At 31.3% G+C, this 21,421-nt stretch overlaps 2 protein-coding genes across 2 annotated transcripts; one reads left to right on the top strand and one right to left on the bottom strand.

Annotated features, from left to right (window-relative positions):
* Nucleotides 1-8,121: 8,121 nt before the first annotated feature.
* On the bottom strand, nt 8,122-11,780 carry LOC136984392 (ATP-dependent DNA helicase Q5-like). Its single transcript, XM_067281360.1, has one exon. The coding sequence runs from the start codon at nt 11,508-11,510 to the stop codon at nt 8,667-8,669; it is 2,844 nt and encodes a 947-aa protein (XP_067137461.1). The 5' UTR covers nt 11,511-11,780; the 3' UTR covers nt 8,122-8,666.
* On the top strand, nt 11,761-21,169 carry LOC136984395 (bolA-like protein 2). Its single transcript, XM_067281364.1, has 3 exons — nt 11,761-11,909; nt 20,848-20,942; nt 21,018-21,169. The coding sequence occupies exons 1-3, from the start codon at nt 11,844-11,846 to the stop codon at nt 21,121-21,123; spliced, it is 267 nt and encodes an 88-aa protein (XP_067137465.1). The 5' UTR covers nt 11,761-11,843; the 3' UTR covers nt 21,124-21,169.
* Nucleotides 21,170-21,421: the final 252 nt, after the last annotated feature.

The following is a 21,421-nucleotide window of genomic DNA, read 5'->3' as shown; positions in this document are numbered from 1 at the left end:
GACTGAAAAAGCTTTCAGCTAGCTATAGAGCACGTTAGAACGGGCGGAAACTTAACAATACTTATACTGTGCTGTTATACTTACTATGAAGTACTTCGTACTACATATGCAATAAATTAAATTTGGTTAAGGTATTCGAAAATTAATTTTATGCAATTATATTTGTTATCTTACCCTAATGGCATTTGGCATCTCACCCGGATACTTAGGGTGAGATGCCTAAAATGCCACACAGTAAAAAAGTCGTCATTGCAAACACAATATACAATTATTTTTCATATACTCGAAAGTTTTATTTGAAAAACATGCTCAAGAATATGATATTTTCGTTAGAGGCCTCCAAAACCCAAATTATCGCTATAATTTCCTTCATAAGCAAGATGTTATGGCTATGATTCGGCGGAAGAACCATAACTTTATTTATTTTCCCCAAACATATTTGTGTAGCTAAAATTAGTTTTAACTAATGTTAAAAGTTAAAATTAGTTTTATCTAAAATCAAAACATGTACAGCAGTAAATTAACTAGACAAAACCCGTTTTGTCTAGTTACAACTAGAATTTACTGCTAGTCAAAAATAAATTTGAGTTAAAACTAGTTTTAACAAAGACGTCCAGTATAAACTAGTTTCAACTAGTTAAAACGCGTTCTAACTAAAAACGGGTTTTGACTGTAACATGTACATACTAATACGACGTTAATGTATTTGTTGGTTACAGACTTGAACATTTCTCTTTAAAAAATTGAGCTACGGAGAAAATCTGTTATTTTTGCAAAGTATTTTTATTAAAAAGAAATCGATCCGGAGATAAAAATACTAACAATGGAAATTTTCTTACACAGTTTGATAAACAAACCGCAGGTTTAGCTTACGCTTTTTCTTAAACTGCAAATTTTTGAGATGATTAAGGATTATAGTAGTCCGACAAAATTGAACTCTTTCGCCCAAACTCCTATATAACCTCTTGGATTGCCCCTTGAATGGAATCTCGTACATCTATCATACATTTCTCCTTCATGCTAAAGGCTACTTTTCGCTTCTTTGGATCTTTTAGAACATACATAAATAATATTGGCAGGTGTTTTTATAGAAGTGTTCGTACAAAATGGAATCACACACCAAATGTAAATTTTTTAAGTTTTAATCACAGGATATATGGCTTATAACCCATAGCTATTTTACATAAAACTTTGTAAGCTTCTACAGACGAGTTCAGTAAACTTGGGTATCGGTACCAGTTCATCAGAAAATGATGTAATATAGTAAAGAATTACTGAACGATTAATGCGTAGTTTTAAAATGTCGGAAAAACAACTCTTACAATCTTGCTATTATTAAGAATAGACTTCTTAAAGAATAGCCATTGATGAACCTAACTAAATGTTGGCTCGTAGCTCCGATTTCAGACGAGGGAACAAAACAAAATAGCTCAAAGTAAGGTTCGGGCAGTGAAGGTGTTTTATTACGCTAAATATTGGGCAAAAATGTTAGAGACGCAAGGACGTGCATTATGGTGTAGACGCCAACCAGATGGATATAGCTCAGGGCCTAATCATTGGATGTGTTCAGCTAATATCTTCAAAACAGTAATACTTTTCAGTAACCATCGTGTGCAGGGAACTTCATGTTGGTAAACCATTCATGGTAGTCAAGAAGGAAATCACAATTACCTTTCCCGCGACCGAACAACCTTGACCTTCTGTCCACACTTTCAGACATGCAGTATGCACATACGCGTTTTTTTTCCTACAAAAGTTTACATTTTTGCTAAAATACAAAAAAAAGAGTAAAAAGCATCGCGTGGAAATATCTTTCAAAACTGATAATTTAAAGTAAAATTAAGTAAACCTGAATCTTATTTTTTTATTTCTAAAAAATAATTGGCAAAATTTTACTGATATTCCAATGTTATTATCTATCAGGAAATGTTTACATCGCTGTTTAATTCATAACGTATTGATAATCCAAATTATTCACAGAATATTGTAGAATTAACGGATTTTTGCATAGTTTCTTCTATAAACTTGTATTTTCTAATTTATTTTCATCAACTAGTACTATAAAATCATGGAATAATGACGAGAGAATGGTCAAATTTGGGACATCCAGCAATATTTGTTTGTCTTATTAAAAGCTAAGCCTACGATTACCAAGAAATGCTTATAGGAGTCTTGACTCTTGTAATTATTTTTCAAGTGGTAAAGTAGATGAAATTTTAATTAATAAATTGTCACAAAACACTTTTAACAAACGTAGAGCCATCACAAACCCTATCTGCAAGTTATCATTCTGTATTGACTTGTGTCACATGATGGCAAAGTTATTTATTAGCTGAATGTACAGTGCATCCACAAGCATGGCTAATTACCCATTCTTAAATTTTCATCACGTGGAAATGATGCGTCAAGATTGACTATGTAGTCAATCATTCTAATTACAATCATGTTTTTGTGTACATCGCATACAGCTTCAAGCCACTTATAAAGAACACTACGGCCATTATGGCAGCCAACCACTGCACAATATCTACCTGGTTTTATAAGGTATGTCGCCAATGAAAAACTAAAAATTGCACACCTACACTAACTAGCAGTATCTTAATGGCTGCCAAGACATACGTCCTTGTGTGACAGAATTCAAAAACATGTTCTAGAAACTTGTTGATAGAGCGATGACGTTTTACACGCCTATATCCATAAGGCGACTTTTAAAACTATTTTAATATAAAATAATCGTATTTTACAAAATATAGGCTACTATTTGTCCGAATAATATTCATACGAACTTTCATTTAAAATAATAAATGCGCAAGTTCGCAATTATTAACGACTAGCAGACCCGGCCACGCGTTGTTGTGGCTCAAAATGTATTTATTATAAATGTATAAAACTTCCCCCGTGGGGGGAATTTTAAAAAATCCCTTCTTAGTGTACATTCTCTTGACGAACCCTATTAAAACGCAATCAAAACCGCAAAAAACCGCATCTAAAATAGTATAAATAGAAGTAGAGTTCTTTATAGTAAGTCTTATTCCTGTCCCTCTCCCCGCGGGGGAATATCGGAGAATACCTTTTTAGTGTATATTCTGTTGACGTACCCTATTAAAACGCAAAAAACCACATCTAAAATAGCATAATAGAAGCCGAGTTCTTTACGGTAAGCCTTAATCCCGTCCATCTCCCCCGGTGGGTGGGGAATTTCGACACGTATATTATATAAAATCACGTGCGTATTCGAATGCAACGTTGTGTCAAAATTTCAAAGAAATCGGTAGGAACAAACGAACATTACATTTTTATTTATATAGATAGATAGAAGATGATCCGCATTAGTCCATTCTCACAGAAAAGCGTAATGCCTCGCAGTAAAGCAAACTTAGGTTGTCGGAGTTAGCGCCATCTGTTGGACATAAAAGCCTTAATCCTAGATGATATCTTTTAATTTATATGAATGTTTAACGGAATAATGTATAGCCTATGTCCACCTGAAGGTCCATTCTAAATATTGGTGAAAGAATTTTTGAAATCGGATGAGTAGTTTCGGAGATTACCTGTTACAACCAAACTTAGTTACCTCTTTATATATTAGTATAGATAAATTATGAGTAGTCTATGCAGATCATATTTGAACTACAGATATCTGTTAGCGATAGAAAGATATCTTTAGGGTGCGATTATATATATAAATATAAAAGAAAAAATGTGAAAAATTAACAAAGTTGGCAGTTTCGTTATCAAATCTAAGTAATGTAAACTTGAACTAAACACTGATTTACTTGAGATTTAGTACTGTACTGATAAATTACACTAATTGTAATTAGAAATCTGAATGTAAAACCATCTATATGTAGATATTTAAGGATGATATTTTACACCTCTAGATAACCGTATTATATATTTATTCTGAAACAAATTGAAACCTATGTGGAAGAATCCATTTAAGAAATCCGAGTATGTGACATGATTTGCCGTTTTATCAACGTCAAAATGAGTCCATAATCGATTTATTTCTGAAACAATTCTCTATATTGGAAAAATGAACGAATATTCGTTTCCATATACTATTTTTATTTTGAATTCTTACGGTGAATTTACCAGTAGCTTAAGCAGGAAGGGGCCAAGGGGGCCTGGCTCCCCTTACCTTTGTTTATAAATAATGCGAAGGAAGAAAAAATCAAATAAATATGGGCAAAAGATTTGAATGGGACAAACTCACTTTTACACATATTTATCTGAGAGTTTACTCTTTTTCCATGATGCTAGTGGCTAAATCCCAATATAGAAATATCTGAAATAAACATAAAACTGTTTTTACAATTTTTAAAAAATGAAATACAAATTCAACAACTAAATGATTAATATAGTATCTAAAGTTCTTTATCCTTTCGAAAAAAGAACAAATAAAGAAAATGTGATAAATATAAATAATTAATGAAGATATTTGCTAACTTATATTCTGCAGTTATCAAAAATAAAATATTTACTGTTGAGTTATTAAATATAACTTTGGACTTCAAATTATGGCATATCAATGAAATAATTGTATTATTTGGTTTTTATATAACAAATATCTATAAAAGTGGCAATTTTTTATTCACATAAAAAATATGATTGTTTAAACAAAGTTTTAAAATGTCAAATACAGTATATTACAACAATACTATACTTTCATAGTATCTAGACATAATTTTCATATTCTTATAATCTAACATCATAAATATGGATAATTATTCACTCTTGAAAACAAAAATTATATTCTAAAAATATAAATTTGCTATAAACCAGAATTATCTACACTAGTAATTTTCAAACTGTCTATACACCATTAAGTCTTTCATTTTTCAAAGAGGAAAGTAATATTTTAATATTTTGAATAGTAATAGTTTAATAAGTCAGATACATTCATCTGTTTATATAGCTATCTATACAATAATGCAGATTTGTGTTTCAATGGGCATTGTAATTTCATGATGTACTAGCCACTGAACTTAAAGATACATTAAATAATTCAGCTAACAGTAAGATTTTAAAAAACAGCATTAGTGCCTAACATTTTCATTCTGGTTAATTAATGGACCATCCTCAGGCAGTCAAACTGACTTGTCTTTTGACTGTCCACATATGAAGATGACTCTTTAACTGATTTGAAAACATTAGCAGTCTACTTTTTAAAAAAAATCCCACTGTTAAAGGTATTCAGTCATCCAGCATTGAATTTTTTTTGATACCTATCTCTACATAGCTCTAACTCACTCAGCAGCCTATTCCTATTATATGATTTACCATTAATTTTTCTATCATCATCTTTTGACTGATGACATCACAGAAACCTTTAGTCTATCTTTTCATTTACAATAGGACTTTATGAAAGTTTGATAAACAAAATTGTTGATCCAGAACAATTTTTATAAATTAGGGTAACATAAATAAAATAACTTCATAAGAGAATAGTTTTCATGATAAGTAAATTCATCTAATAGTCACATGATTGCCTGCATATTTTTCACAGTGTTCCAGAGAATAAGTATGAAAAATCTGGTGTAAATTAGGAAAAGGGTTAAGAAGAGGAGTGAAATTGGGAGGGGTGGGGTGACCAGGTTTTCGTGGTAGTTTATCTTTTACTTGGGGTCCCTGAGAATAAGTGTGAAAAATTTGGTGCAGATCAAGCAAAGGGTTTAAGAGTTAATAAGGGGAGGGGAAGAAATTACGGTGAAAGTATGAATTAATAGATTAAAAGTAATTACAAAACATCATGTCACATGGTAGCCAATTGACCAATGAAGTGTGAAAATTTAAATGAGCTATAATTTTATAAATATTTAATATTTCAAAATAAAACCTTCAAAAGGACAAAAAAATGGGGTGATCAGCTCTCGAAAGAGCTATTAAGCATAAGCAGACTCCTCCCAGATTTTCCAGTAGCTTGGTGTTGCTAAAATCTCTCTGGTAAATCTAGGGAAAATATACTGAATTTGGGATTTCTTAAGTCCAAATTTATTCAAAATTTAAGACTTCCGTAATCCTCATCGCAGACACAACATTTTAAATTTTATCCAAATCTGTTCATTGGTCTTGGTGATATTAAGAGTCAAATTTGGCACTTTAACATTACATGTGTGGCTGAGCTCTACTATAGGGCACTAACATGCTCTATGATAAGCAGTGAGTCACCATACCTCATTTTTTAATTTTTATATTTAGTTAATAATATGATTATAATACAACCGGGTTTTGTTTTATGTAGGATTGATACATGCAGATGGAAAATAGATTAGTTCAAGCACACAAAAATAATTCTAATTATTAATGCATTAATTTATTATGAAATTTAGCATATATAGTAAAAACCTAAGTACAACATTTTAAGATTTTTCTGTTAATTGTAAATGGTTGCATGAGCAGATCTAGGCAATCTAGGCAGATCTAGGCAATCATTTGGACTACTTGAGCTAAAGCACAAATTTACACAATTTCATTTTATGCAGTACCTGCTGGCACACATCCCCTGAATAAAACATGATGATACCATGTATTATTATTGTATTACATATACAATCTGGAATCAGTTTCCATTTCATAAATAACAACAATTGATTTCATAAGATCATAAATTTATTGAATCAAGAGGGATTTAGATTCAAAATATTTGGCATTCCTAATCAAATATATCTAAATTTTTTTTATTCATTAATACTCTTGAATACTATTTATTAAAACATATTTTCTCTCAGTACTTGATTGCTTATTGTTCTCTCAATTAGTTGTATTTCCTTCAGAATTAGCATAAGGTTGCTGTTGAGAACAAATCACACAAGAACTCACTTTTTGATGGAAAAAATAGGTTTATTTTCTATAATTTAAAAGGATATGCATATTATAAATTATAGAAAATAAACCTATTTTTTCCATCAAAAAGTGAGTTCTTGTGTGATTTGTTCTAAACAGCAACCTTATTCTAATTCCAAAGGAAATACAAATATTTTCTCTATTTTTTTCCATAAGAATATAAACAAAAGTATGTTAATACTAACTAAATAAATAGTTTATTCATATATTATTCTGAATTGCACAATTTTACAAGTACGATGCATTGTTTTGCAACTGTAGGCATGCAGATTACTACAGTAAGCCAATTTGCATACATCACAGCATATTTTTCTATGATGATCTGATAAAATTTATGCTTTTGACCAAAGCAGTCTGGCATTGTATGCAACAATTCCTTCTTAAAAGTGCAATAATTAATTGTTTAGCAATGAAAAATAAAAGAAAACAAGTCAAATATCACTATGCAACAAGTTTAAAAAATAAAAATAAAAATGTATTATGTTTAGCAAAAAATAATTATTGGACAACTTTTCAGTACAAAATAACTTTTGATCCTGTAAATGATGTGTATCTTTGAACAACGTGAAAGTGAAATGTGTAATTTCATAAATAAAATGAAAAGTCATACATTTAGACATGTGGACCACATATATAGCAAACTTCAAATAATTTTTACAAAAAACATTTCTTATAAAAAAACACATTCTTAGTAGACAGAACATATTCTTAAAGACAGATACTGATGAGGTTCCAAGTTTTTATTCAAATTTTTACAAAAATGGCAAACATTTATGAGGTATATGAACTACAATAGTAGTTCACATACCTACTCTAAGGTTAATAAAGTTATTTATCTATAGATGAATTTAAAATTATAAAATTAATTCCTAAACAGTTTGAATGGAATTCATTTTACAATTTTCAAATTCTATTATAGTCTTTAAGGGTGAGCAGAATTTTTTTTTAAAGGAGTAATATTTAACAGATAAAATCCATGATTTCAAAGAGAAAAATAATTACAAATTATATTTAGTAAATGTGTGCAAAATATTGTATCTTCAATTTTCAAAAGATTGTCAATTTATTATTATTGGCTTTCAAATCTATTGAAAAATTTAACTGTAAAAATAGTTATCAAAAATCAGATAACTTAAAATGATTTGAAAGTTTTCTACTCGTGAAACAATCTATCTATTATAGAGAATTTAAATGTCTTCAGTATTTTTTATGTGAAATAATTTTTAATTTTGCAGTAATGAATTCAATAAATGAAGACAAACTAAGTTCAATATGTTATTTTAGATCCCATCTTTTATTTGATATTTGAGAAAATCAAATATTAGAAGGGAGGAAACAAAATCAAAATCAACATTTTTATTCATTTTATTCATTCAGAACTTACATTAAATGACTGTTTAATGTAAATTCTGATGCTATATATTTTCTTTAGATTTACATATCAATATCTGATCATTAAATGCAGCAATTTTCATTAGCAGCATTAAAAATATTAAGAAATCAGAAGTTTTTATATTACACAGAAGATATTTGTTGTTACAGTATTTGTTGTTTTGAAATATATAAATTTTAGATTTATTTTGGAAATATATTTAAATGTGAATTTGAAATCTACTCAACAATAAATATCCATGGTGTTTGGTTGAATTGTAAAAAACTAAAAAAAAAAAATTCAAACTAACAAAACATCAAAATGGCAAATTAACCTTTAACAATCTTATCGCTAACTCAAATTTTATCAAATATTTGCTTTCTTAAAATATATTTTGTTTTATCAGCATCTTCTTTGGTTTAGTAAAAACAATAGTTTACCTAACAGTTTAACTATGCATATTAGTCAGATCATCTTCAGATTTTATTACTTTGCATTTTTTAAATAGTTTATTTATGGCACTTTTAGCAAATTCTTCACTTACAGTATGTGAATCCACCAATTCGTGTGATATCTTTCGACATACCACCTTATATAATTCTTTAGTTATTTTCTTTTCTTTGTACTTTGGATCTAAGTACTTACGAACTAAATCTACTGCAGTTTGAAGATTTATGCTATTATTAATTTTATTTTCCATACTAACTACTTTTATTTTATGAGTTTTCTTTCTTCTCGGATCTCTGTGTTTTTCCTCACTATGCAATTGATTACTTTGACTATCATTTCCTAAACATTTTTTAGAATCTATTTTATCTTGTTTTTTCTTAGTATCTTTTGTCTCCTTATTTTCAAAAAAGTATTTAATAACTGGTTGAGGTTTGGAAGATGTTTCTTTTGTGTGTTTATCAAGATTCTCATTTTCAATTGTACTGTCTAATTCTGAGGAAGTATCGGATTTCCTATCATTTTCACAAATAGGCTTATTTTCAAATTTTTCACTACCTTCTGAAGAATTATCATTAGTATTCAAATTTAATATTAAATTTTCTTCTTTGCTGATATGTTCCATTTCTTTTTCTTCTTCCAAATCTCCTGTAGAATTTACATCAATATCAAATTGTGAACTAATTACAGATGTTTCTGGATTTGTTTCATCATATCTTTTTGGTGATTTTGAAAATAAACTAACACTCTGATCATTTAAGTCATCATCTGAATAATTTTCATTACATGAAGTTTCATTTTCTTCACTTATATCTGGACTTGAAATTTTTCTTGAATTTGATGTTCTATCATTGTCATTATCTTTTTTATCATCTTTTGAAGAAGTTGAGAACATATCTAATAATGTATATAATCTAGGTTTTGATTTTTCTTTCTTGTGCTTTTTAATAATACAAATAGAAGGATCAAAATTTTGAAGTAAAGAATGTAATTCAAATTTACTTGAACACTCTCTAATTGATGTAAATAACTGAACAAATTCTCTGCGATACATGTGAATATTTCTTTTAGTGCTATAAATAAAATATTCATGTGATTTTGCACAGTCCAATAAATTTTCCTCATTAAACTGCAAATTGCATATTTTATTAACTTGATTATAGTGAGATTTTAATTCTTCTTGTAATTTTTCTAAATATTTTTCTCGAATTTGAACTGTTACTTCCGGAATTAATTTACTGCCAGGTTTTAAAACAGATGAATCTTTTGAATAGTTCTTATTGGATGAAGGTGTCACTTTTCTTCTTTTAAATTCTTTTTGAATAAATGCTGTAAGTTGTTTTCCTGCTTTTCTCTCTGCAGCTTCTGAATCGTAATCATCATCATCATAAGAATTTGTTTCATTTATAATCCCTATTCGTCCACCACCATATAAATTATCATTGTCTTCTCTGGTATGTTTTTTGTAGCCTAATTTAGTAGTAAAAAGAGTTGCTTGAAATTGTTTAATTTTATTTTCAACATGACTTAATTTATAACATACATCACAGTGTTCTTTGCAATTTGTAATATTATCACCGAATTCACTTGCCAACAATACGTGTCGACACACTGCTTCCTCACAGTATTTTATAACACGATTAAAGCCTTTAATAGCATTTTCTGCTTTGGATTTTTCATTAGATGTTTTTGCTGCATAAAAATCTCGTTTTAAAAGAAACAAAATGGATTCACGATCACTACGAGAATAATATATACGGCATCTCGACGGCTTACCATCTCTTCCCGCCCTACCAGACTCTTGATAATATCCGGCAAGCGACTGCGATGCTGTCCAATGTGCAACAAAACGAACTGTCGATTTATCTACACCCATACCAAAACTTATAGTAGCAGCAATAACAGGAACTTTACCAATCATCCAATCATTTTGAGTTAAAGTTCTTTCATTTGATTTTAAACCTGCATGATAAGGCTTTGTAAGAAGACCAAGGTTAGTCAACTTGAATGAAATTTCTTCGCACGCCTCTCTTGTTCTACAATAAATAATACCACAGTTTCTATTTTCTGGAGGATCGTCTTCCCACATCTCACCAAATGCCTGTAATGCAAATACTTTTAAATTTTCATATGGGTCATCCAAGCAATCCTTAAACATAACATCGTAGAAAAGATTTGGTCGAAAACACGGCATTTTAAATAACTTGGCCGGCTCTCTAAACTTAAGATGGGACAGTATATCGTCTTTCACGTTAACGGAGGCCGTGGCCGTGAGGGCGACCCACGGAACGCCAGGATACTTCTCTTTAATTTCGCTCAATTTTAAATAATCCGATCTAAAATCGTGACCCCATTCAGAAATGCAATGCGCTTCATCTACCACAACTCGTGCTAAATTTTTCTTAACAAACAACGTATGTAAAATATTTCTGAAACCAAAAGTAGCTGCCTGTTCAGGAGTTATATAAAGAAGTTTAATAGTCGGTTGATCTTGGCAAAGATCCTTTTTCACTCTTTCTCTTTCTGATTTTGACATAGTTGAATTTAATGTTTCCGAAGGAATTTTTAAAGCTCTCATCTGTTCTAATTGGTTTGTCATTAATGCAATTAAAGGAGAGATTACAATAGTCAATCCTTTTCTCTTGTTAAATAAAGCAGGTAGTTGGTAGCATAAGGATTTCCCAGCACCTGTGGGCATAGATATAAAGACATCATCTTCACCCAACGCTACACATTCCACAGCATCTCTCTGCAAATCATTTCTAAAATTTCTATAACCGAAAACTTCGTATAATATTTTATAAAGTTCTTCAATACAACTGTTATTGACATTATACAGCGCCATTATTTTAAATATTTAAACTTTTCGTAATCGAAATAACGTTTTTGTAAAATGCATACTCACTACATTTTTATGTAAATTGAACGTAGCCAACGCTCGCTTAATCCACGTTTCATCCACGACTCTGTTTTATTTTTCTATTTCATTCGAAAGTCAAAGACCACTTTGTATAAAATTTCTTCCGATTAGCGATGTATTGCGTCATAGTACGAATTCAACCAATCCGATTCTTTTTTATTTAATTGCAGTATGCCGGTGGGTATAGGTGGCGCGCCAGCGTAAAGTGTGGAGGAAGGTAAACACGCCGAGAAAGTAATAAATTCAAAATTATTAAATATGTCGAATTATACAAAAGATTATATCGAAAATAAATTAAAAACCGAACTAGAAACAACCCATGTTGTAAGTATTTATGAACATTTACGTTACTAAATTCATTTAATTAATGAAATCGTAATGAACTGTGTGATTATTATATTATATATTTAATTACTGTAATTTTCATTTATATATTAATAACTTGAGAAAATTAAACATTTCTACATATTAGTGAATCAATAACAAGTCAAATAAAACCATTATTACAATACTGTTAATACCATTGAGTACTTAAAGTTAAAAATTTAGTAAAACGTGAAAAACTACCTTCTTTAGGAAAGGAAAATTAATCTACTCCAATACTTGCCTTGTCAAACCATCTTTATTTCATCAGTGACATATATATGTTTCACAAATTTTCTTCTCTCTTCGAGATGGCAATTCGTTTTCTGTGGACGAGACGTCTGCAATAAGTTTGCTTTTAACAGTTGTAAATTTTTAAAAAATTCATTTATTCTTCCAGTGTATTAAATTAAAGAAATTATGTATTTGGATCTGTTGTTTCGGAATCTTCAAGTCAACTAAATTTCCACTACTTGCCTCCTGCCAAACACTAGTTTAGCAGGAATGTGTTTTACTTGACCAAATTTAGTGTATCAAGAAACTAATTATAGAGGCTGCGTAACTAAAATACTGGCATATATAAGCAAAATTGAACAGTTAATACTATTATAACCAATGTTCTCTTGTATTTCTTTTAAGTTCTGTTATTAACTGTAAGATGAAATGAATAAAAGCAAAAAAGTATATTAAAATTTCTTTGTTTGTTTGTAGATATTGAAGTATAATAAAATGGTATTTAATGTTTAAATTTGCTTAATGCATATTTACAATCATTTAGAGAAAATCTTTAATTTTGTAACCATATGTTGTGAAAATTATTGTTCAGTTGGAAGCTAGGATAACCAGTTGAGTATAAACAACCGTGAGAAAGTTTACATTGATTAATAAAGACGTTGATTTACCGTAGTATGTGTATGAGAATTTTTGTAAATGGAAATGGATAAAATTTTATCAATAAATTAAAACAAAAACTAAGATTTATGTCATTTCTCTATAATGTGGCAATATGCCATATTAATATATATATATATATATATATATTACGGACTATAAGACGCTACGGACTATAAGACGCACCTGAATTTTGGAGGCAATTTTTTGAAGAAAAAAGTGCGTCTTATAGTTCGTAAAATACGGTATATTTCTTTCTTCTTTGTTCTTCCTTTTGTTTTTCGAATTGTCTTTTAACATTCCTTCCAGTGGGTGGGGTAACCCTTTCCACAAACCAGATTAACAAAGGGAAGTGAAGTCCCTGAGACTACTAGAATGATGATAAGGTTCATTCTTGTGTTGGACTCTCGGTGAAGGTGAAGGTAGATGTGCGAAAGTTATGCTCCTGCTTGTGGGTCTAAAAGGACAATGAGAGATGAAGGTGGCCTACAGAAAGAGAAAGGACCCTGCTAGTGTAAAGAGAGAGAGACAACCTCCCTTGTATAAGGAGAATCTTCAAAGAGATCCGAAAAAGATCAGTGAGAAACGATTTAGAGTGGTTCCCCACCAGAAGAGTGTCAATACCAGAGAACCTGGCTATTCCTTATAACCTCCTTTATCATACTAAAACTTCTTGCAGTTCTTCCGTTCCCTTTTTAGTTTATAATTTAGTATAAGTTTGTTGTAAGATTACACGTCTGTCTTTTCTTATTGTCGCGAGTGCATTCTTTTCTTCTGTATTTGCTCGATTCCTCGCTCCAGTTTGGGATATTGTATAACATTAAGAGTTGGAATCCAAAAGAATCCTGTATATTGCTAATCACGTGAAAGAAAAAAATAAATAATTGTTGTTATTTTTTTGTGTACTGCCTCTCGTGGACTATTGTACACTCGCATGACTATCACAACAATAAGTTTAACTTTCCTTTTTTAATGAAGAGTGACCATATGCTGGTCCCCAGCTGCAGAGTCATTGTTATGCTTCTATATTATATGTATTGCATATAATGCATATAATATTGCATTGCATGTGGGTACTGCTAAGCTAAGGGACTTATACCCTATTCACACTGTATATTTTAAGCCATCTTAAGGTATGAAATATGAACGGAACTGACTTAATATTAAACCGGTTTAACTACCAACAACTGGCTCAGCTTAAATCGCTTTCTCAAAGAAGCTTAAGTTGCTTCAAGCTTTCCCTGAGGTCCGCCACAAGTTCAAAAATAATGGCGGAAGCAGATGTACGAATGCTCGAACAAACCAAGGTCCTAGAACCTTGCGAACAAACGATACTCTTCTCTGTTAGCATGTATATGCTGCTTCGGTACAAGAAGTTTAAATAATAATATAAATTTCTGTCAAAAATCCATTCTTATCACAGTTCTATCACTAAAGTGATATAAACATTGAGAGAATTGTGCTGCCAACAACAACGACATCACTGATAATAAATGTTAATAATTCCTAACTAATGTCTTATGCATTTTAAATAAGTTATTTATATTTTAAATTACTAAATATAAATTAATTTATGATGATTTATGAAAAATAAGCAAAAGTTTGATTTTATTTAAAATGTAATATTGAGTACACCCACTTGAGGGCTAAGCGAATAATTCGCTTTAATTACCTAGTGTGAACAAGTAGTTAATCTTGTTTTCAACAATGCGACTTAACTTAATTCTGGTTAAATCTTAATCCCGCTTAAAATGTACAGCGTGAATAGGGTATTAGCTACCAAAGCTGCAGCTCAGCCTGTACAGTACAGTACTTAGAGTTTTAAATTAAGTGTAAGAAACTTTTTGTTTTTGGGCAAGTCTTATACCATTTAAAACATAAAAATTTATATGTAATTTGGATTTATTACTGTTGTAGATTACAGTGAAAAAATCTACAATTGTAGATAGAATTGTGAGTTGACAATGTTTTAGAAAACTTATTATTTGCTACCTAATTCAGCAATTAAATAAAGGTTTAATTAAAGAGATTAATGTTAATATTAGAAACTCATTTTTAAGAATTCTCATCTTCAATTATATATCATCATCTTAGCAAAATTATTCGAAACAAAGAACAAAAATCAATATTTTGTTTATGAAAGATTTACATTTTTTATATTATAAAAAATGCACAATGGACTGGCAAAAAATAATTTTAATGGAATTAGTTCATTATATGTAAAAATATACAGATATACCTCGAGTTACGTTGTTCTTGATTATATGTTGTTGTCAAAAAAGTATATGGAAAAATAAAAATCAAGTTTAAGTCATTTTATTCGACTTTACATCCATCTGCCACAAATATTGAAGTTGTAATATCACTAGAAAAGCGTTAAAAGCACATAAAATCATATTAAAATATGTACATTTACAGTAAATGTTATCTAATAAAAGTTAAATAATATAATCATCATAAATCCCAGAGAACAAAACATGAAAACATCTGTTTCTATGTTGTCGTCTTATTTAGCCATCTTTAAGTGCTCATTATTGGCATTTTCCACGGTAGTTTCAATATCTACTATTTGGTGTCATTGTCAGCACCACTCGATATTGGTAAATTTAACATAAATTAGTTTATTTTCTACTATCCCAAAATAACTTTAATAACTGTATTTGTTATTTAACCTTAAAAAATCATCTTATTTTATAATATCTTAGAGAAACCACATTCACAAATAAAGAATCCACAATGTACTGTAAACATCACCAAATTGTAAACATGTACATTTACAAGTATGTACAGTACTTATGTACAGTACATGTATTTGTAAATTTAGATTACTTTTTTTCTGTACTGTATCAAAAACTAAAATTTACTTGTTTGTAAGCTTAAAATAGATGCTTATTCACTGTATATTATTAAAAATGCATTTATAAATAAAATACAGAACTGGGAATGGTAATTTGTGGTTTAGCCTAGTGACAAGTAAATTAGACTTATGTCGCCTCTCCTGGAACCAATTACCGACATAAGGTGAGGTATACCTGTATATTGAATATGAAATTTTTCTTTCATGGTTCCAGTAAAAGGCAAATTTGTTAGTTTTTCTAAATTAGAATGATTTTTTTTTGTTACAAATTTTTATACACTGTCAGTCCAGAAAGTTCTGGCACTATTGTTCTAAAAAATCTGAAAGTAAATACAAAGATTTTTAATCTTTATGATCTACATTGTCTCCTCAGTCTTGATGTACCATTGACAGCATTCACACAACCAATGAAAGTTGCTTGAAAATTCTTTTGTAATTCTCTTGAATGTCTTTTAAATCATCATACTATTTACCCTTCATGTTTATTTTAAGCTGTAGAAAGAGGAAAAAGTCACATGCTGGATGAACAAGCACTGAGACTTGTTTTTGAGTTAAAAACTGCTGCACAATTCCAGCTGAAAGGGCTAGCACATTGTTGTGAAGCAGAAAAAAAAGTCTTGTTTCCCATCTTTTGAGGCAAACACGTCCTATTGCAAAGACATTTCATTACACCCAGGTGGAAGCAGGCAGTCACAGTGGGATAAATTCTTTGCCTTAAAAATGTGATGAGCATCACCTTTGTTTTGGATTTGAGCCTTTAAACTTTGCCTGGTCTTGGCTCACCAGTATCCAATCACTCAGAACTTTGCCTTTTTTGTTGTAGACTCATATTAGTAACACCAGGATTTATCATCAGTAATGAATTTTTGGTGAAAGAATTGTTCATTTCTGCCATTTCAATGAAGTCATAGCAGACATTTTTTGACAAGCAAAAACACTTTACTTTTACAAACACACTATAAAAAGATTGACGGCATTCTAAAATACATCATGTCCAAACACAAAAGTTTTAACTAAAAGATTACACTATTTGTCTCTCTAATAAAAATCAGTCCTTGAACTTTCCAGACAGACAGTGTACTTATTACTGAGTTATAATTGGTTGACACCAGTGATTGTGTACTATGCCAGACCAGAGTCAAGGCATAGCAATCAAAACAAGACAAAAAGTAAATAAGAGTGTGAGTGTGTGTCTGTATTCAGGAATTTTCTCACAATATGACATGTATTCAATATAGTGGCCTTCTGTAGAGTGATATATGTGTTTCTATTCAATTGCTAATGTGCCCAGGCTTTTGTGTAGTGTGTGTGGTATGACACTGGTAGAGGAGAGAACAACAGGTACAATAAGCACCCTATCCATCCTTCACAGATGCCTTATTTCCTGGGCGAGTTCTGTGTACTTGCTAATTTTTTCAGTGCATGCGTTTTGTATATTGTGAGTGTTTGGAATGGATATGTCTATAATGTATGTGATTTTATTGTGTTTGTCAATGAGTGTGATGTCTGGTCTGTTGTGGTAAATTGTTTTATCTGTGATTATGGCTCTGTCGTAGTACATTTTGTGCGTGTTGTTTTCCAACACTGTCTGTGGAATGTATTTGTAGTATGGTTTGTGGATGTCTACTAATTTGTGTTTCTTTGCAAGCTCTTGGTGTATTATATTTGCTACTTGATTATGTCTGTGTAAATAATCTGTCTGTGCCAAGAGCTTGCAACCAGAGGTGATGTGTTGTATAGTTTCTGGCATGATGTGAAATTTCTGCATGTGTCATTTGTGAGTGTTGCATCTTTGAGTATGTGTTTTCTGTAGTTTTTAGTATTTATGACCTGATCCTGTATGGCAATCATGAATCCTTCCGTCTCCCCAAAGAGGCATCCCCGAGCTAACCAGTTGTTTGACGCAGTTTTGTCAACAAAATCCTGGGCCAGATCATAAGGATGCCTGCCATGGAGTGCCTTTCGAGCCCACGATTGCTTAATGGTGTCTATGCTTTTTATATGTTGTGTTGTGTCCATATGATGTGAGTGTAAGTTTAATGGTGTGTTATTCGAGTCTGCTAGAGTTACTGCTTTATGTAATTGTGATGTTTCTTGTTTAATGTAGAAAAACTCTCACAGTGACTGTATTTGTTTGTAGTGAAGGTTAACTATGTCAATCAGGCCAAGTCCGCCATCTTTACGTGGAAGGGTTAATCTTTCTGTGGCGGATTTAGGATGATGTTGTTTATGCTTAGTAAGTGTTGTTCTTGTTTTCCTTTGGAGTTGCTCGAGATCTGTGTGAGTCCAATGTATAACTCCAAAAGAATAAGTAAGTACTGGAATGACATATGTGTTTATTGCTTTAACTGTATGTTTTGCATTTAACTGTGTTCTGAGAATAGCATTTAACCTACTTTGGTATTCATTAATTAATCTTTGTTTTATTTGTATATGTTCTGTTAGTTTGGCCTGTTGGAATCCTAAATACTTGTAGAACTCGCCCTCTTCCATGGATTCAATAATGTCTCCATTTCCAAGTGCAAAATCTTCTTTCTTCAGGATTCCTTTTTCTATGTGAACTGTTTTGCATTTATCTAGGCCAAATTCCATTTGTATGTCCTTGGTGTATGAATGTGTGATTTGTAGGAGTTGATGAAGTTGTTTTTGTGTGGATGCATAAAGTTTTATGTCATCCATGTACATGAGATGTGACAGTGTAAACTGTGTTGTTTTTTCATGTCTGATATTGTAACCATATTGCATGTTGTTTAACATGTTGGATAATGGGTTCAGGGCTAAGCAGAAGCAGAGAGGACTCAAGGAATCTCCTTGAAAAATTCCTTGCCTAATAAAAATTTGGTTTGTTTGTATGGAAGTGTTATGGGCCCTGAGATGTAGTGTTGTTCTCCAGTGCTGCATAGTGTTTTGAAAGAATGCAATGAGTGATGGATGTATTTTGTACATGTGTAGAATATGTAGCAGCCAACTGTGTGGAACACTGTCGAATGCTTTTCTGTAGTCTATATATGCCATGTGTATGTGTGCTTGCCGTAGAATGACTGAATCTATGAGTAACTGTTCTTTGCATCCCCTGTGATTTCTACAGCAACCTTTTTGTTGTTCCGTAACAATGTCGTGTTCTTCAACATGTTTGTATATTTTGTTGCGATACAGGATGTCAATAATTTGTAGAGTGTTGGAAGACATGTAATTGATCTGTATTGTGTGGGGTCTGTGGTATTGTTGTTTTTAGGTTTCATGTAGGTGATGCCCTGAGTAAGAAAATTTGGCATGTCTTGTGGATTGATGATGATGTGTGTTAGGTGTTTAGCTAGTTCCTGGTGCAGTGATGTAAACTTTTTGTACCAGAAATTGTGAATGTTGTCTACACCAGGTGTCTTCCAGTTGTGTGTTCTGTTAACAGTGTATTGGAAATCATGTATGTTTATTTCAGCACAGGGCATAGTTGGTATGTTGTGCAAGTTTCTGTTCTCCTTCTTGATCCAGTCTGCTTCAGCATTGTGCGTGACAGCACTGGACCAAAGAGAAGACCAATATGTTGTGAGTTCTTCTTCTGTTGGTGTGCCACTGTGCTGTGTATCAGTGTTTGCATTGTTATTAATTTGTCTGTAAAAGAGTTTTTCGTTGTTTGTAAATAATTTATTTTGTTGTTTTCGTAGTGTACGTGTTTTGTATCGTTTGAGTCTACGTGCTTTGGCAGCAAGTTTTTGTTTTAGTATATCAATGTATTCTGTAATGTGTGTTGTGACATTCATGTTTTGTGTGTGTTTTTATTTTCTTGAAAATGTTTTTGAGCTGTTTCCTTAATTTGGGTGTTATGTTGTTTTTAGTGTATTGTGTCAGCCTGCCTAATTGCTGTCTAATGTCATTTATTTGTGTTTCTATTCTTCTCTGCCAGGCAGGCTTGTGATAGAATTGTGTTTTCTGTGTATTTGTCTGTGATTGTAGTTTCAGTCCATGGTGTGTCACTACTATGACTGCCCCAGCATAAACTAATGTATGAATGTCTGCGAGTGTAGAAATTGAATGAATGTAGTGTGGTAGTAAGTGAGTGTTTACATAATTTAGTGTTTTTCCTACTTCCTTTGACGTGTAAATTTTTGGTATTCGTGGTTGTTGTGTGGGATCTGTGCCTGTATATTTAGTGAGTGTTTCCTGAAATATAAGTGAGAGCGTATTAACTAAATCCTTGTCTATGCTATCAGTGATGGATGAGGAAGTGTCTGTAGTATCATTAGTGGTAATTGTTGTATGTGTGTTATTATCAATGCTTGTTGCTGGATTATCCTGACAGGTTACATGATCTTCATTAATGTTAGATGTTTCTGTCTGTTGATGTATTTGATCAGCAACCTGTTGTTTGATAAGTTCAAGTGTTGTTTGTGGAATAAGGTTGTTGTGTATAATTGTTCTTTTTTGATCAACAACCCTTTGTTCGGTGACAGTGAGATGAGGATACTGTTGTGTGAATCTATGGTGTAGTTGTTGTCTGTATGCTGTCATGTTTGTTTTGAGTTTTGTGATGGTGTAGTAAGTATGGATGATAAACTTGTTCATTTCTACTGTCCATTTCATCCGTTGGTGTGGTTTTCCAGCCTTTGTGGTCTGTGGATGCATTGCCACAGAAACACCAAGGCTGGGTTGGTTCTTCACATCTGTTGAGGGCATTGCAGTAGCCATGCTTGGGCCGGTGCTGCTTTTGCCACCGGTAACCAAGGGAGACTGTGGCCTATTTTTCGAACGTGAGCCTCTGCCTAACCCACGAATGCAGACCTTGTTAACCCGGGCGACGTCCGAGCCGGTATCACACTTTGATCTAGTTATCACCATAATAAATATCTCCACAGAATGTGGGTGTGGTCACTCTTAGCTTCATTTCTCCCCATAGACCTTACTGGCATGGGTGTCCCTACCAGGAGCTTGTGCTCCAGCCTGCATTGCCCTATGGATCAGTAAAATTACTGGGCTCTCCCACCACGACCAGGTGGTGACCACGGGAGAGATTATTATTAGTATTATAGTAATAATACTAATAATTATTATTCATAATAAATATTCAACAATGATCATTCACAATATAAGGAAATTTATGTCTTGTCTGTTCAAATATTCTCTATAAAATTTAAATCATTTTCATTTTTTTTTCAGGAAGTTGAAGATTTGTCTGACGGCTGTGGAGCTAAATTTAATGCTCTTATAGTTACTTCAAAATTTGATGGTAAACCCTTACTTCAAAGGCATAGGTAATGATGATGATACATTAAATTAGAATAATATACTTACAATATATAGTTTAATAAAAATACTTTTAAATGTAGAATGGTGAATGAAGTCCTAAAAGAAGAAATGAAAGTTATTCATGCTTTTACTCAAAAGACATTAACCCCTGAACAATGGGAAAAACAAAAATTAACATCGGCATAATTGTAGAGAATTAAGTTTTTTTAATAAATTGATTAATAACTTTTTATTTTCTAATTATTATTTTAATGCAACTTATAGCATTATTATAAATTTCAGTATTTTAATTTTTTCCCATTTGTATTAATTATTTATGTATATCAAGCTGACTATTAATTGAAATACTTTATGGAAAAGTTTAATAAATTTTTATAGTATTAATTTATTTATTAATTTCTAATTGTTTTAATACAATTTATAATTTTTCTCATCACGTGTAACTTATCTGTTCGTAATATATTGGGTTGTTTACTTGGCCACA

The sequence above is a fragment of the Centruroides vittatus genome, unplaced genomic scaffold (genome assembly GCF_030686945.1).
Source record: "Centruroides vittatus isolate TY-2023 unplaced genomic scaffold, ASM3068694v2 contig_918, whole genome shotgun sequence".
In the NCBI taxonomy this organism is placed as follows: Eukaryota; Metazoa; Arthropoda; class Arachnida; order Scorpiones; family Buthidae; genus Centruroides; species Centruroides vittatus.
This window is presented reverse-complemented; position numbering and strand designations above follow the sequence as displayed.